At 47.9% G+C, this 13,901-nt stretch overlaps 1 gene segment (V, D, J or C); it reads left to right on the top strand.

Annotated features, from left to right (window-relative positions):
* The first annotated feature begins 8,509 nt into the window (after positions 1-8,509).
* On the top strand, positions 8,510-9,021 carry LOC124098276 (immunoglobulin heavy variable 3-23-like). The segment is given in 2 exon segments: positions 8,510-8,624; positions 8,729-9,021. Coding segments are annotated over 2 exon segments (297 nt in total).
* Positions 9,022-13,901: the final 4,880 nt, after the last annotated feature.

The raw sequence follows: 13,901 nt of genomic DNA, 5'->3' as shown, positions 1-13,901 counted from the left end.
AGAAATACTGTGCCCAGGACCACTCTGACCCCAGCTCTATGAGGTGACCTTGAGGCTGAGAAGCCCCAGGACAGCTGGCTGCTGGGGAGAGGGAGCTCGGAGCCTGCCTGGGTTTCCGGCCACCGTGGCTGGGTTTCAGGATCACAGACAGGGACACCTGGGCTCATTTCCCGCTCACATCAGTTCCCACCCTGGGCTGAGAGTCCAGCTCCAGTCTGGGTGAGGAAGAGCAGCAGCAATTTTCCTATTGCAGATTGTCTAAGATACTCCTGGTTCATTCCAGAAGGTTATATCCCTTTTTGGAATTTCTAAAAGATGGTGATTGAGTGTTATAACACTGATTTTGTACATGAACCTCATAAGTCGCTAAGTTAGAGTTTTATATTTTATATCAATGCAGGCCACTACTGTTTCAATCTATAATACTTTAACATTTTTAATCATTTTTAATATTTCATTCAAGTGGTTTAAGTAAGCATAATTATGTGGTTTATTTTGGAATATTTATAGATGCATACACAAAATGTATTGATCAGTCATTTCTTCCTGCCTGTATTTTCTATAAGAAATGTCTCTACCTGTCATCATCTTCTCAAATTATCATCTATTTTTCTTCATACTAAATACAATGATTTTCCTTTGCTTTATGTCTCTGATGACCTTATATAAACCTAACTAATCATCATATTTTATGCAATACTTTTCTCACTAGTGAGCAAAAGTGTTATTTAATGTGATACACATAGACTTTTTCCCATGGCTCATTTTCCCAGTGGGTTCGTTTCTGTCTCCTGTGCCTCACTGAACCCTCAGCACTTGCTCTGGGGGCCTCCCCCAGCTCCTTCCTGAGCCCTGGTGGAAGCTGGGATCACTTTCCCTGAACATGGTGCCCCTCACTTTGCATTTCTAAAGGAAACACTTGAGACCACCAACACCTAAAGAGGCAGATTTATTTTGGCTCCTGACCTCAAATGCTCCAGACCATGTTCAGATGAGTCCATTGTATTTACACCTTTCCTGGCTGTGCAGGGGGCAATGCAGGGAGCCCCCTGTGGGGAAGCACTCTCCTCACTGATAGGAATCAAAAGGGAGGGAGGAAGAGACAGGTCTGACTACACCCTTGAAGGGCATGTCCTCATGTCCTATGGGATCCCCTACTCCCCCATAGCTCAAGGGGCTTCAGAACAACCTTAGCAAATGGAATTTGGGAGGATAATTATGCACACCTAATCATTCTATCCCTGAACACAAAGCTCTCACATCCATCTCATAATGCAGAACACTTCACTCTTCACCCTTGAATCCCTAAATTCGTAAATGCTCCAACAGAGCTCAGAAGTTCAGTGCAAAGACTTCAAAGATTCAAGGAAATCTCTACTGAACCCTTAAGATCAAAGAGGGATTCCATACTCCCAAGTCCCATGGCAGGGGTGAATATTCCCATTTGAAAAAGGAAGAGACAGAGAAGGTGAAGGGGACTGAAGCCCAGCAGGACTGACACTTAATGCAGTGCTCCATCCAGTCCTCAGGATGTTGCAGGGACAGAGGAGGCAAGACAGATAGTAACAGGAAGCAGGTTTACTTGGTGCTAGCCAGGCTCAGAGGGCACATATTTCACTGTATTCAGTCAGTGCCCCTGAACTCTGAGTTCAGGCTGTTTCAGCCTAAACCAGGGAGCTGTTACCATGGAGCCCAGTTAGTCATCTCTTATCTTTGAAATGTAAACCTCTCTGTGAAGCTCAGGCCCAAGGCCAGAGGCCACCTTAAAAAATCTTTTCTTGTCACACTCTGAAATTGTGAGCACACTTCTACAAACTATTGCATGTGTTGTTATTTATTTGAGATAGTCCATAAGTGTTTGTGAAAAACCAGCAAAGGGGTGTCCAGCACCTGTGGACACAGGTGCTGATGACTTCCAGGCCAAGTAGAATAGAGCAACAGTAAAAAAGAAGTTTACCTACACTGAACTTGTTTTGGAGATTCTTGTGCTGATAGTCCTAAGATCAATTATGGTGAACATTTCTGGGGAAGATTAATAAGATTTTCTGTGGAGGAGTGGTGCCCCTATGGGGCCACTGTGGGGGGAGAGGGTTCAGGGCTCTGGGCAGCCACAGCATGCAGCCAAACTGGATCTGCTAATGCCCAAGCCTGTTCCTGTGCAGAGACCACCGTGGTGCCTGGGGAGGGTCCTCCTGCAGGTGAGGACCTGCATCATGTCCTCTCTGAGACCCAGGTGTTGCCCTCTGTTGGCTTCCCTGCCTGAAGGGGGCACTGAGGACAAGCAGGGGGCTGAGGACCAGCAGGGACGTGAGGACCAGCGGGGAGCTGAGGAGCAGCAGGGGGAGCTGAGGACCAGCAGGGGGCGCTGAGGACCAGCAGGGAGCTGAGGAGCAGCAGGGGGAGCTGAGGACCAGCAGGGGGCGCTGAGGACCAGCAGGGAGCTGAGGAGCAGCAGGGGGAGCTGAGGACCAGCAGGGGGCGCTGAGGACCAGCAGGGAGCTGAGGACCAGCAGGGAGCTGAGGAGCAGCAGGGGGAGCTGAGGAGCAGCAGGGAGCTGAGGAGCAGCAGGGGGAGCTGAGGACCAGCAGGGAGCTGAGGACCAGCGGGGAGCTGAGGACCAGCAGGGGGAGCTGAGGACCAGCAGGGGGAGCTGAGGACCAGCAGGGAGCTGAGGACCAGCAGGGGGAGCTGAGGACCAGCAGGGAGCTGAGGACCAGCAGGGGGAGCTGAGGACCAGCAGGGAGCTGAGGACCAGCAGGGAGCTGAGGACCAGCAGGGGGAGCTGAGGAGCAGCAGGGGACTGAGGACCAGCAGGGACCTGAGGACCAGCAGGGGGAGCTGAGGACCAGCAGGGAGCTGAGGACCAGCAGGGGGAGCTGAGGAGCAGCAGGGAGCTGAGGACCAGCAGGGGGAGCTGAGGACCAGCAGGGAGCTGAGGACCAGCAGGGGGAGCTGAGGAGCAGCAGGGGACTGAGGACCAGCAGGGACCTGAGGACCAGCTTGGGGTGTCTCAGGACAGTGGAGCTCATTACAAGCAGGGACTCAGGACCCACACTGGGTCAGGACAACAAGGGAAAGCTCATGATCTTAGGTCCACCTGGAGGCTCAAGGCCATCAGGGGGCTCATGACGTGTAAGGAGGGACCTCAGGAGCCGGAAAGAGTTCAGGGGCATTGAGGGAAGTTCTGCTCCCAGAAAGGTGAAGAAATTTCCTGGGGATCATTTGTTTGAAGAAGTTATGGTTAATCTTTGAAATCAGGAAAAGTTCTCTCTGTGCATTTAATTTTCAAATGCCACTATCAATAAATAATATTCTTTATCTCTACTGTGAGTCCATGTTCTTGGTAGGTTTATCATATTCCCAAATTTCAACCTTAATTTCTGATCCTAGCTGACTCTCCCAATGAGGCTAAGAAATTTTAAATATTGTGTGACTCCTTCTCCTTATTTGCTGTGCACACAGAGGGGGAGCCACGTCTGTGTGTCTGAAGCAGCATCACAGGAACATGGAAAAGAATGTTAACCTTGCCCTGATCCAGACTTCTACAGCAAGAGGGTCCCATCTCTGGAGGCCAAGTCAGAACTCCTCAGCCTGGGATCCAGGTCAAATTCAAAATCAAAGTTGTTCTGTTTTTGTAATTTTCCCCAGATATGAGCTTCCTGGGAAGGAATTTCCCACCCAGGGCCCCATTCCCAGAGTTTCCCTCCACCCATCCTCTTGTTTCTGTCTCATCCTGTGAACAAATGTTCTTCTGACCAGGGATGGAGGTCACCTTCCCTGCAAGGTCTGTTTATTGTATTGTGACTGTGCTGTTTGCATTGGTCCCAAGAGTTCTGCTCCACTGCTCTCTGGGTTTCCAATGGGAAAACTGGAATAGGCCTTAGAGAGAAAGCAGGTGAGTTAACAGGGACAGTTTTCAAGTGGAACTCACAGCATTCCTGGCCATGGCTGCAGTGTTAATTGGTCAGCGATGTCCGTCATCCGTGAACTGGGGGAGAAATCATCTGAAGTGAGAAGGAGGCTGCGGAGGAAAGTTCTGCAGCAAGGTGGGTCACAGCTGAGGGAGGAGATGTTGGAGCCACACAATCTTGATCACAGCAGTAATGCAGGGCACAGTCTCACGTGAGGCTGACAGTCAGTGCATGGACATGTGACCTCAGTTCAGGCCATGTGAAGCCCTGGCTGCTGGAGCCCATGGCTCACACCTGGCACAGGTGAGGTGGGTAGTCAGGCACACAGGTATTGAAGTCCACATTGTACCTGAAGGTATCCAGGCACAAGAGACTTTTGGAAATGACAGGGGACAGTTTGTCTTGTCACATGTGAATGAACAGACCTTTGTGCCACCACCTAAGTGTTAGGAACCATGGAGGCAGCTGATCTTCTAAAGCCACCATCAGCAGGCACAACAAGTTGTCCTCTGTCCCCAAACATAAACAGGACTGAGCTGAGGAATGCCGACAGATAGCCCTAAACCGTCTAAATCCTCAGAAATGTGTATATTAGGGGTAAACCTGGGTGGGGCTCAGCAGCACATGCCTCTAGTCCCAGCTGCTCAGGAGGCTGAGGCAGGAGAATCGCAATTCAACGCCAGCCTCAGCAACAGTGAGGCACCTAGCAACTCAGTGAGACCCTGTCTCTAAATAAAATACAAAATAGGGCTGGGGCTGGGGCCGTGAGTGCCCCTGAGTTCAATTCCTATAACCCCATCAAAAAAAGTGAACTTTGGCATATGTCAGCTCTCTATCCCTCTTGATGGGCTCTGTGACACCCAGGCACCACACCAGGGCTCTGAGGGCAGAGGTCCCCTCCTCATGCAGCTTTGTATGACCTTGAACAGGGGTGAGCTGAGCAAGGTCTTGGAGAGAAAAGGGATCCCTGAGCAAAGACCCATGGGGGACGGTGGTCAGCTCTGCATTAACTGTGGAAGCTGCAGGTCAGCTCGGCCACTGGCCTCAGAACCCTGAAGACATGCTGTGTCCAGAACCACACTGACCCCATCTCGCTATGAGCTGACCCTGAGCCTGAGAAGCCCCAGGACACCTGGCTGCTGGGGAGAGGCAGCGTGGAGCCTGCCTGGGTTTCCAGCCACTGTGGCTGCATTGCAGGTCACAGACAGGGACACCTGGGCTCTGTCCCTGCTCACATCAGTGCCCACCCTGTCCTGAGGGTCTGCTCCAGTCTGGGTGAGGAAACACATGCAAAATTGTTATATCCCAGATTGTCCTAAGGTACTCCTGGTTCATTCCAGAAAATTAAATAATTTTTATATTTTCAGAAATACATGCTTGTTAATAAATATATTATTAATATTATATTTCCATAAAATAGTGATTTACAAAGTTAGAGTACCATGTTTTATAACAACTGGTGACATTTTGGTTTCTATCAATAATACTTCAAAGTATTAGATCTTTTTTACATTTTGTGGGAACAATATAATTTTACAGAATGGTGGCTTTTGACATATTCATAGATGCATAAACAAAATTTTATGAGAGAAAAGTTGCTTCCTGTGCATTTGGAATATGTGAAATTTCTTTACATAGCAACAATTTCTCAAATTACTATTAATTATTCTTTATGAAAAACACAAATACCGTTATTTTTAGTGATTGTATGTCTCTGATGTCCTTACACACACCTCACTAATCATCATGCATTATACAATTCTTCTTTGCATTATAAAAGAAAAGTGAAATTCCATCTGCATTCAGAGGGCATTTTCCCAAAGGATATTTCCCCAGAGGTTTAGTTTCTGCCTCCTTTGTCTCAAGGAATTGCTCAGGACTTGCTGCAGGGCATCACTCAGCTCCTTCCTGAGCCTGGTGGATGCTGGGATATGTTTCCCTAAACATGATGCCCCTAACATGCAGAACCTCTGTATTTCATTGCCTAAGCCTATCTTTATGAGCATATTTGGTTTTAGGTATGTAAATTAGATTTAGAAATTTTAAAGTTGAATATATTTTGAAAGACCTGAAGAACCAAACAATGAGGTTTTATATGCTGTTATCTTTCTCAGTTGATGGTGTTTGATTATCAACATCACTAAGAATGTCAGCATCTCTCTCCATCACACAGCAGCTGGCTATTCCAGCTGTATTTTCACACTTACACTGAAACCTAGCTCTAGTGAGGCAGAGGACAGCACCCTGACACAGGGGTGCCAGGCATCATGATGGGTCCCAGGCTGTGCACATCCAGCTGTCCATCACCTGTCCCTCCTGGGTGTGGGGAGCCCACCAGCTGCTCTGCCCCAGTCACTGTGAAGCACAGCCTGGCTGTGGGCCACAGGTGCCCTGTGAGCTGCAGAGCCCCAGGACAAGGCCCTCTCTGCACGTGGCCCTCACCACCCACCCTCACCCTCGCCCTCCCTGCACCTTCCCATCTGCAGGGCCACTGTCCTCTCTCTTTCCAGGACCTGCTGCAGTAGCTTCCCCACATGAGTGATGGTGTGGTGATGGTCTCCCTCTGCCTGACTCATTTCAGCTAGGTCCATGTGCTCCAGGGCCATGCCCAGGGCCAGCAGGACAGGATTCCATTCTTCTTGGATAAATGACATTCTTCCCCACGGGACAGCATATTATCCATATCTCCTTTAAGGGACAACATGGTGATCATGTAAAGTGCTTTAACACCTGCAGTGCGCACTGGGCAGAGGTCCTGTCCAGCATCACTCCCTGCTACTCTAAGCAGTTCCTGAGGCTGAGGGTTCACAAGGAGAGAGCTGTGCTGTAGCAGGTTCTGGAGACCAGGGTGCAAACACCCAGGTGCTGCTCTTGACCAGGGCCCTGAGGCTGCAGCACCACATGGCAGGAGGCAGGAGGCAAAGAGAGGCAGACAAGGCTGGACCCTGAGTGGTGCTGGGGTCCCACTGGGGCTCAGGGTGCCAGGAAGGTTCTACCAGCCCTGGGGAGTCTCCCATTAAAGTGCCATTGATCCACACCTGGGGCACCACCAGTAAACCCCATCATCTGCTAGATTCCTAGTTACCTGCATTGACAAAGATGTCACAAAATTTCACAAGGGACACAGTTCAACTGTGGCCTCCATGACACACATCAATAGTTAAAGGGAACTAAAAGCTCCTGGCGATGGGATGCTCCTCTGCTGGGTCTGAGAGAGCAGGAGATCACAGCTCTGTGACCTTAGTGTCCAGCTGTGCTGCTGCTCCTCCCACAGTGATCTCTGTGACATGCCAAGCATCTCCACCATGACCATGAAGGACACACAGGGCTGCCTCCACCAGGTGACCTTCCTTCTCCTGTGGCTGCCTGAGCTAAAGGACCCACTGCACATCTGTGGTCAAACAGAGCCACCCTGGAGCTGACCCACCAGTGACAGGAACTCACTTGATTAATCCTCATCAAGCCCAGGGCCTTGAGAGGAGGACCTGTCCACTTCTGTTTGACCCAGTGTGACCCACATGGCTTCTCCTGCTCTAGCTCTGCCCCCAGAACCACAGGCCAAGGAGCCCAATGTCTGTTCACATTTGAGGTCTTTCCCAGGTGATCAGAGGCCAAGGCGTCTGACTGACCCTGAGGGACAGCAGTAGTGACTCTGGGAAGAGCAGCCTGGGATCCACTTTCTCTGCCCCAGTCAGATGTCCCCAGAGGCAGAGAGGCCCAGAGACCAGGGAAGGCAGGACAGGAGACCCACAGGTGGGCTGGGGAGGGCTGCACAGTGTCCATGCACTTTGTTCCAGGATGAAGGAGAAGCCCAAATCCATTTGCACTGCAGGGATGCTCCTGGCATCTGGGACACTGTAGCTGCTGCAGACAGTGGGGACCTGCTGCCTGGGGACATAGCACATGGGTCTGCAGAGCAGAAGGGAGAGGTGGACGAGCTGGGCCCTCCACATCTGTGGTCCCAGCTGAAGGACTTTCCTCATCTGTACCATCACAGACTGAGGCTGAGAGGACAAGAGTCCAGGGACCTGTGCTCCACCCTGTACTCACTGCTGCCCTGGTGGGGACAATGGCACAGCTGTGCTCACACTCTTATGTATCACTACAGCTGCTTCAAGTCAGCCAAAGGTGCAGAGGGGAGTGGGAAGCCAGAGGAAGACCCAGTGAGCTGACAGTGGCCCAGAATTCTGAAGGTGGACTGTGATCCACCAGGACCTTCATGGTCCTTAGATGGACACTGGGTGCCACAAACTCACACCCTGTTCTTCATCCAAGAAGGGGCTCCAGAAACCCCACAAGCCCTATCCTGTTCTGTCCATGAGATGCTTCATGGAGCAGAGGGATGGAGGGGAGAAGCACATGCCCAGACACTGGGCTATTCCTGTCACATCTTCCTGGACAGCTTGAACAATACATTTAATATTATGGGTTAATCTTTCATGAATAAAATGTCACCAATCATCTCTAAAATGTTCAAGTTTGCTCTGAGCAGAGATATCTCTAAGGCCTCCACCCAGAGCTGCTATATAGCAGGAGGACATGCAAATAGGGCCTCCCTCTGCTCATGAAAACCAGCCCACCTGACCCTGCAGCTCTGCACAGGAGCCCAGCCCTGGACTCCCAGCTCAGCCCACTCAGTGACCAGGACTGAACACAGCTGCTCACCATGGAGAGTGTGCTCAGCTGGGTTTTCCTGGTGGCTGTTTTCAAAGGTAATGAATGGAGAACCAGAGATCCTGAGTGTGTGAGTGGACAGCAGTGAGAGGAAGAGTGGATGAGTGACAGTGTCCTGACCAGGCTGCCTCTGTGTTTGCAGGTGTCCAGTGTGAGGTGAAGCTGGTGGAGTCTGGGGGAGGTCTGGTGCAGCCTGGGGGTTCCCTGCGACTCTCCTGTGCAGCCTCTGGATTCACCTTCAGTGACTACTATATGCACTGGGTCCGCCAGGCTCCAGGGAAGGGGCTGGAGTGGGTTGGCCAAATTAACCCAAGTGGTGGTAGCACCTACTACCCAGACTCTGTGAAGGGCCGATTCACCATCTCCAGTGACAACTCCAAGAACTCGCTGTAGCTGCAAATGAGCAGTCTGAGAGTCGAAGACACAGCCATCTATTACTGTGCTAGAGACACAGTGAGGGGACCTCAGTGTGAGCCCAGACAGAAACTTCCTGCCGGGTGCCCAGGGCCAGCAGGGGGTGCTCAGCACAAAGGGAGCTCAGGTCAGCCCAAGAGCAGATGCAGAGGGGGGTTGAGGGCTGGTTTCCATCTTCTGGGGACCTCTCATTGTCCAGCTTCCTAGGGGAGCTCTATGTACATATTCACTGTAGTAGTCTGTGATGTTACTGAATGAAACAATGTGGTTTTTAATTTGCATTTCCATGTTTATTAGTGGATCCTAAGTATAAACAATATTGCATTTCAATTAGACATAACTAATGGTCATGGAATATGGTTTCCTTCCCTGCAGCACCCTGCCATTTCCCTTTCCCTCCCTTCTCTTTCTCCTTCCTCCTTACCCATTGCCTCTACTTTTCCCCACAGATGTTTTTATAACATTGTTTACGTTAGTGCTTCTTAGAGGACACACATGGAATATCCCCTGTGGTGTCCTCACACAGGTGCACAGGAGAGTTTGGTCAACTTCCTTCCCCTTCTCCTCCCATTTCAATTCCTCCTTCCTCACCCTTGACCCCCTTCCTCTCCTCCCTCCTCCCTCTCCTGTCTCCATGGGATTCCTCCCAGCCCTTCTTCTTTTTTTGGTTTGGAATTGGCATTTGGGAATAAACACTTGAAATGTCCCCCTCTGTCTCTGGATTATTAAACTTACCTTGATTCTCCAGGTCCATCGATTGACCAGCAAAGGCTGCATCTGCACTCTTCCTTCTGGCTGAGGGAGACACTGTTCTGTCTACCCACCCCTGTTCCTCTATCCGCCATCTGTTGGTGGCATCTGGGAACATTCTGTATTACAGCTGCTGTGAGAAGCCCTGGTGGAAACACTCATGTGGCTCTACAGCTGAGGTGTGTGACTTCTGTTCTTTGGGATAAATCTGAGGAGGGGAGAGCTGGGTCATATCATGGCTCCATTCCTGGTCTCTCATGAAGTGTCCATTCTGCTTCCTACAATGGCAGCACTGATGTGAAGTCCCACCAACAATACATCTGTTCATCTCTTTCCCACATTTGCCAACATTTGTTATTATTTGTGTTCTTGATGATTGCCTTCTAATTAGAGTGAGATGAATTCTCAATGTAGTTTCAATTTGCGTTTCCCAATTGTTAGAATTGTTAAGTATGTTTTCCTGTATTTGTTGGCCATTTGTGTTTCTTGCCTTGAGAAGTCAATTGTGTTCTTTCCCATTTACTCATTGGGTTATTGGGTCTGGTCATTAAGTGTTTGGGGATCTTTACATACACAGCATGTCAGTGAACTACCTTCAGAGCAGGTGGCCACATCTCCCATTCCCAAGCTCGCTCCTCACACTCTTGCTTGTTCCTTTGCTGTGCTGAAGGTTTTCATGTGATACTGTCCAACTCACTGATTCTTAGTTTATTTCTTGCACTTTAGTAACCTGGTTGAGGAAGTGGGAGCCTGTGTCAGTACAGAGGAGGGTAGGTGCAATATTGGATTCTTAACACTTGCAGAGTGTCTAGTCTAATTCTTCAATTTCTGATCAACATTGAGGTGACTTTTTCTAAGGTGAAGGACAGTGACCTATTATATTACTTTACATGTATATATTGATTTTTTCACTTAATCTGATGAAAAGGCTGACATTTCTTCAACATGATCTTGGAAGCTTTGTCCAGTGCCAGATGACTGCACTTAGGTTGGATTGTCCTGTACCTTCTACTCTATCCCATGGGTCTTCTGCTTTGGTGCCAGTGCCAAGCTGGTTTTGTTACTGCAGCTCTGTCACATAATTGAGGTCAGATGTTGTCATCTCCAGGTTTGTTCTCTCTGCTTAGGATTGCTTTGGCTATTGTGTGCTTGAAATTTCTCCACACAAATATAAAGACGTTTTTTTCTGATTCTTTTAAGAACATTTTTGGTATTTGTTGGAGATCCCATTGACTCTGGTGACATCTGGGTGGATTTGTCCATTTGATCATATTCATTCTGACTGTACAAGATCATGGTGGGTCTTTCCTTATCTAAGGTCTTCAGTTTCTCCCTGTGATGTTCATTTTTTCCAATATATAAATCTTTCACGTCCTTGGTTGAATTTTTTCAAAGTACTTTTAAGGTTATTTAGAATGGGACCATTTTCCTGATTTCTGCCACAGTCTGGCTTGGCACAAATGCTGCAGTCTGGCTGGGCACACAATCACGAGAAACAACACAGCTTGTAGATTCAAACAGCAACTCTTTATTCCCGAACTCACACCAGCCGTCTACAATAACGTTCTGGGGAAATCCACGTTCTCTGCCCAAATCCACGTTCTCTGCCCAAATCCCATCCACTGGGCTTCTGTCTCCCAAAATATACTTTGAATCCTGTGAGAACTCAAGGGGAACTCAGGCAGCAGGATACGCCCTATTCCCAGGAGGAATAATCTTAAACCTTAAACCTGGAACCTAAACTGGGAACACCCTAAACCCGATTATCTTAAATCGGGAACACCCTAATCCGCCCTGTGCCGCAGTCTGGCTGGGCACAATCAGGAGCCACTTGTCAAAAGAAACTAACTTTATTTTTAGAACCACACACGCCAAACAAAATAGCCTCTCAGGAAAAACCCTCAGAGCCTCAACTGCCACCACCGGCTTTCCACAAGCCTCTCTCTCCCACACAAGCTTCTCTCCACCTCCCACAATCCTCCTGCTCTTGAGGCCGATTGGCTGGGTCACGTGGGCGGAGCCAAAAAAGTCCCCCAATGAGCAGCTCCGTGGTCTGAAAGGGCAGGGAAACAGCCCAATGAGCATCACCGCAGAGGAGCCAATCAGCTAGATGTTGCTGGGGCCGCTGTGAGCCAATCATCAGCCAGCAGCTGGAAGTTTGCTGGCAGCTAGAAGTTTGCTGGGGCCCCTTTGGCTGTGGCTCTCAACATCTCCCCCTCTCTGTTTAAACAACAAGCATGTGGCTTAGGGACCGTGCCTGTTAGGCAGTCCAATTCAACATATGGTCCTTACCCGTCATCGGATGAACTGACCTCTAGGCGTCAGCCTCCTGTCTTAGGTTGGTACCACTGCAATTGGATCATACCCGTCACTGACTACCGGTCCAGCATACAGCCATACTTGTGGATAGGCCTTTGCACCTGTGGGGGGGTGAGGTTCTTTGCCTCACCTCTGTAGAGGAGGATGCAAAATGCCATGACATTAAGCCAATTGAGGGCTCCTTTGAAAAATTGTACCACCGGTGACATCATCAGCAAAAATACCCCAACACTACCACAAGTCGCCGCACCAACAGATAGTTCACAATGCATACAGGTGAGCTCACAATGTGTCCAGGCAAGTTCTGCAAGCAGTTCAGTGATGGCTATTGTAGAAGCTGTAGATTGGTTTTATCTTTGACTTCACCAGCACTGGGATGAAGATAGGAATTCTGGCAATAATGGCTAAAGAAAAAATTATGTAACATTCCAGAAGGCACTAAAAGAAAACAATTTTCTTAACAATTTACATTGTCTTCACCGGCACTGGGATGAAGATAGGAATTCTGGCAATAATGGCTAAAGAAAAAATTATGTAACACTACAGAAGGCACTAAAAGAAAACAATTTTCTTAACAATTTACATTATCTTTAAGAGAATTATTAAATATAATGAAAAGGAAAGGTGAAAGTAAAAAAACAGATCTGTTAACCTTCTTTTTTGTTTACATATTAAAACAATCCTCATCAGTTGTTTACCCAATTTAAATTAAACCATATAAATCACGTGAAAAAAAATTTTGGATCCATTTTATCATGAGCGCTCATCATATATGATATATGGACATACGTACATTCAAACATATAACACAAAACACAAGTGTGCACACATAATATAATACATACAACACATAACATTATAGTAAAGGCCTTATAACTTTTTACAGGTGAAATCTCCATTGCAATGTTTAAAAACTCTATAGTCAAAAAATAGAACTGATCAGCAAAACAGTAACCTAGGTCTGTATGAGCTCAAAAAACAAAATAGAACTTCATGATATGGCAAAGGGCAATAATAAAATAGATATTGAAAAAAGCATCCTGGTTCTGTTGCAGATGTAAGAATAGCCAAACTGGAGTTTTGGATATCAGTTGTTATGGATTTGAGCCAAATCATCTTCTTTTTGGTCTGTAGAAATCGCTTTAGTTAATCTTTCTGGAATCCAAATCGGCTGCTGTTCTCCCTGTGGAAACACATAAACAGACCCCCGACTCCAGACAATCACTGGGTCAGGACCTTGGTTAATCTCTCTGGAATCCAAATCGGCTGCTGTTCTCCCTGTGGAAACACACAAACAGAGCCCCGACTCCAGACAATCACTGGGTCAGGACCTTTCCATTGTCCTGTTAGAATATCCTTCCAAAGTACCTTGGGCTTATGTACATTTTTTGGACACATATGCCTTTCCGCAGCACTAAGTCCTGATGAATCCAAATTTTAAAAGTTTAGAGTAAAAAGGGTTATTTTAAGTTTATCTTTGGGGAATATATACCCCTTCCCAATTCCTTCTTTTTGCTTTAATAAGTACGTTTTAATAGTTTGATGAGCTCTTTCAACTATGCCTTGTCCCTGTGGATTGTATGGGATTCCTGTTATATGAGTAATGCCAAATGTTGAGCAAAATTGTTTAAAAGAGGTAGAAGTATAACCAGGGGCATTATCTGTTTTTAACTGTTTTGGAACACCCACAGTGGAAAAATTTTGTAAGCAATGAGCTATAACATCTTTAGTTTTTTCTCCGGCATGAAGGGAGCCCATCAAAAATCCAGAAGAAGTATCAACTGTAACATGCAAATATTTTAATTTTCCAAATTCTGGCAAGTGTGTGACGT

This window comes from Marmota monax, unplaced genomic scaffold (genome assembly GCF_021218885.2).
Source record: "Marmota monax isolate L192 unplaced genomic scaffold, Marmota_monax_Labrador192_F-V1.1 WCK01_AAM20220418_F8-fsc00190, whole genome shotgun sequence".
Taxonomy (NCBI): Eukaryota; Metazoa; Chordata; class Mammalia; order Rodentia; family Sciuridae; genus Marmota; species Marmota monax.
This window is presented reverse-complemented; position numbering and strand designations above follow the sequence as displayed.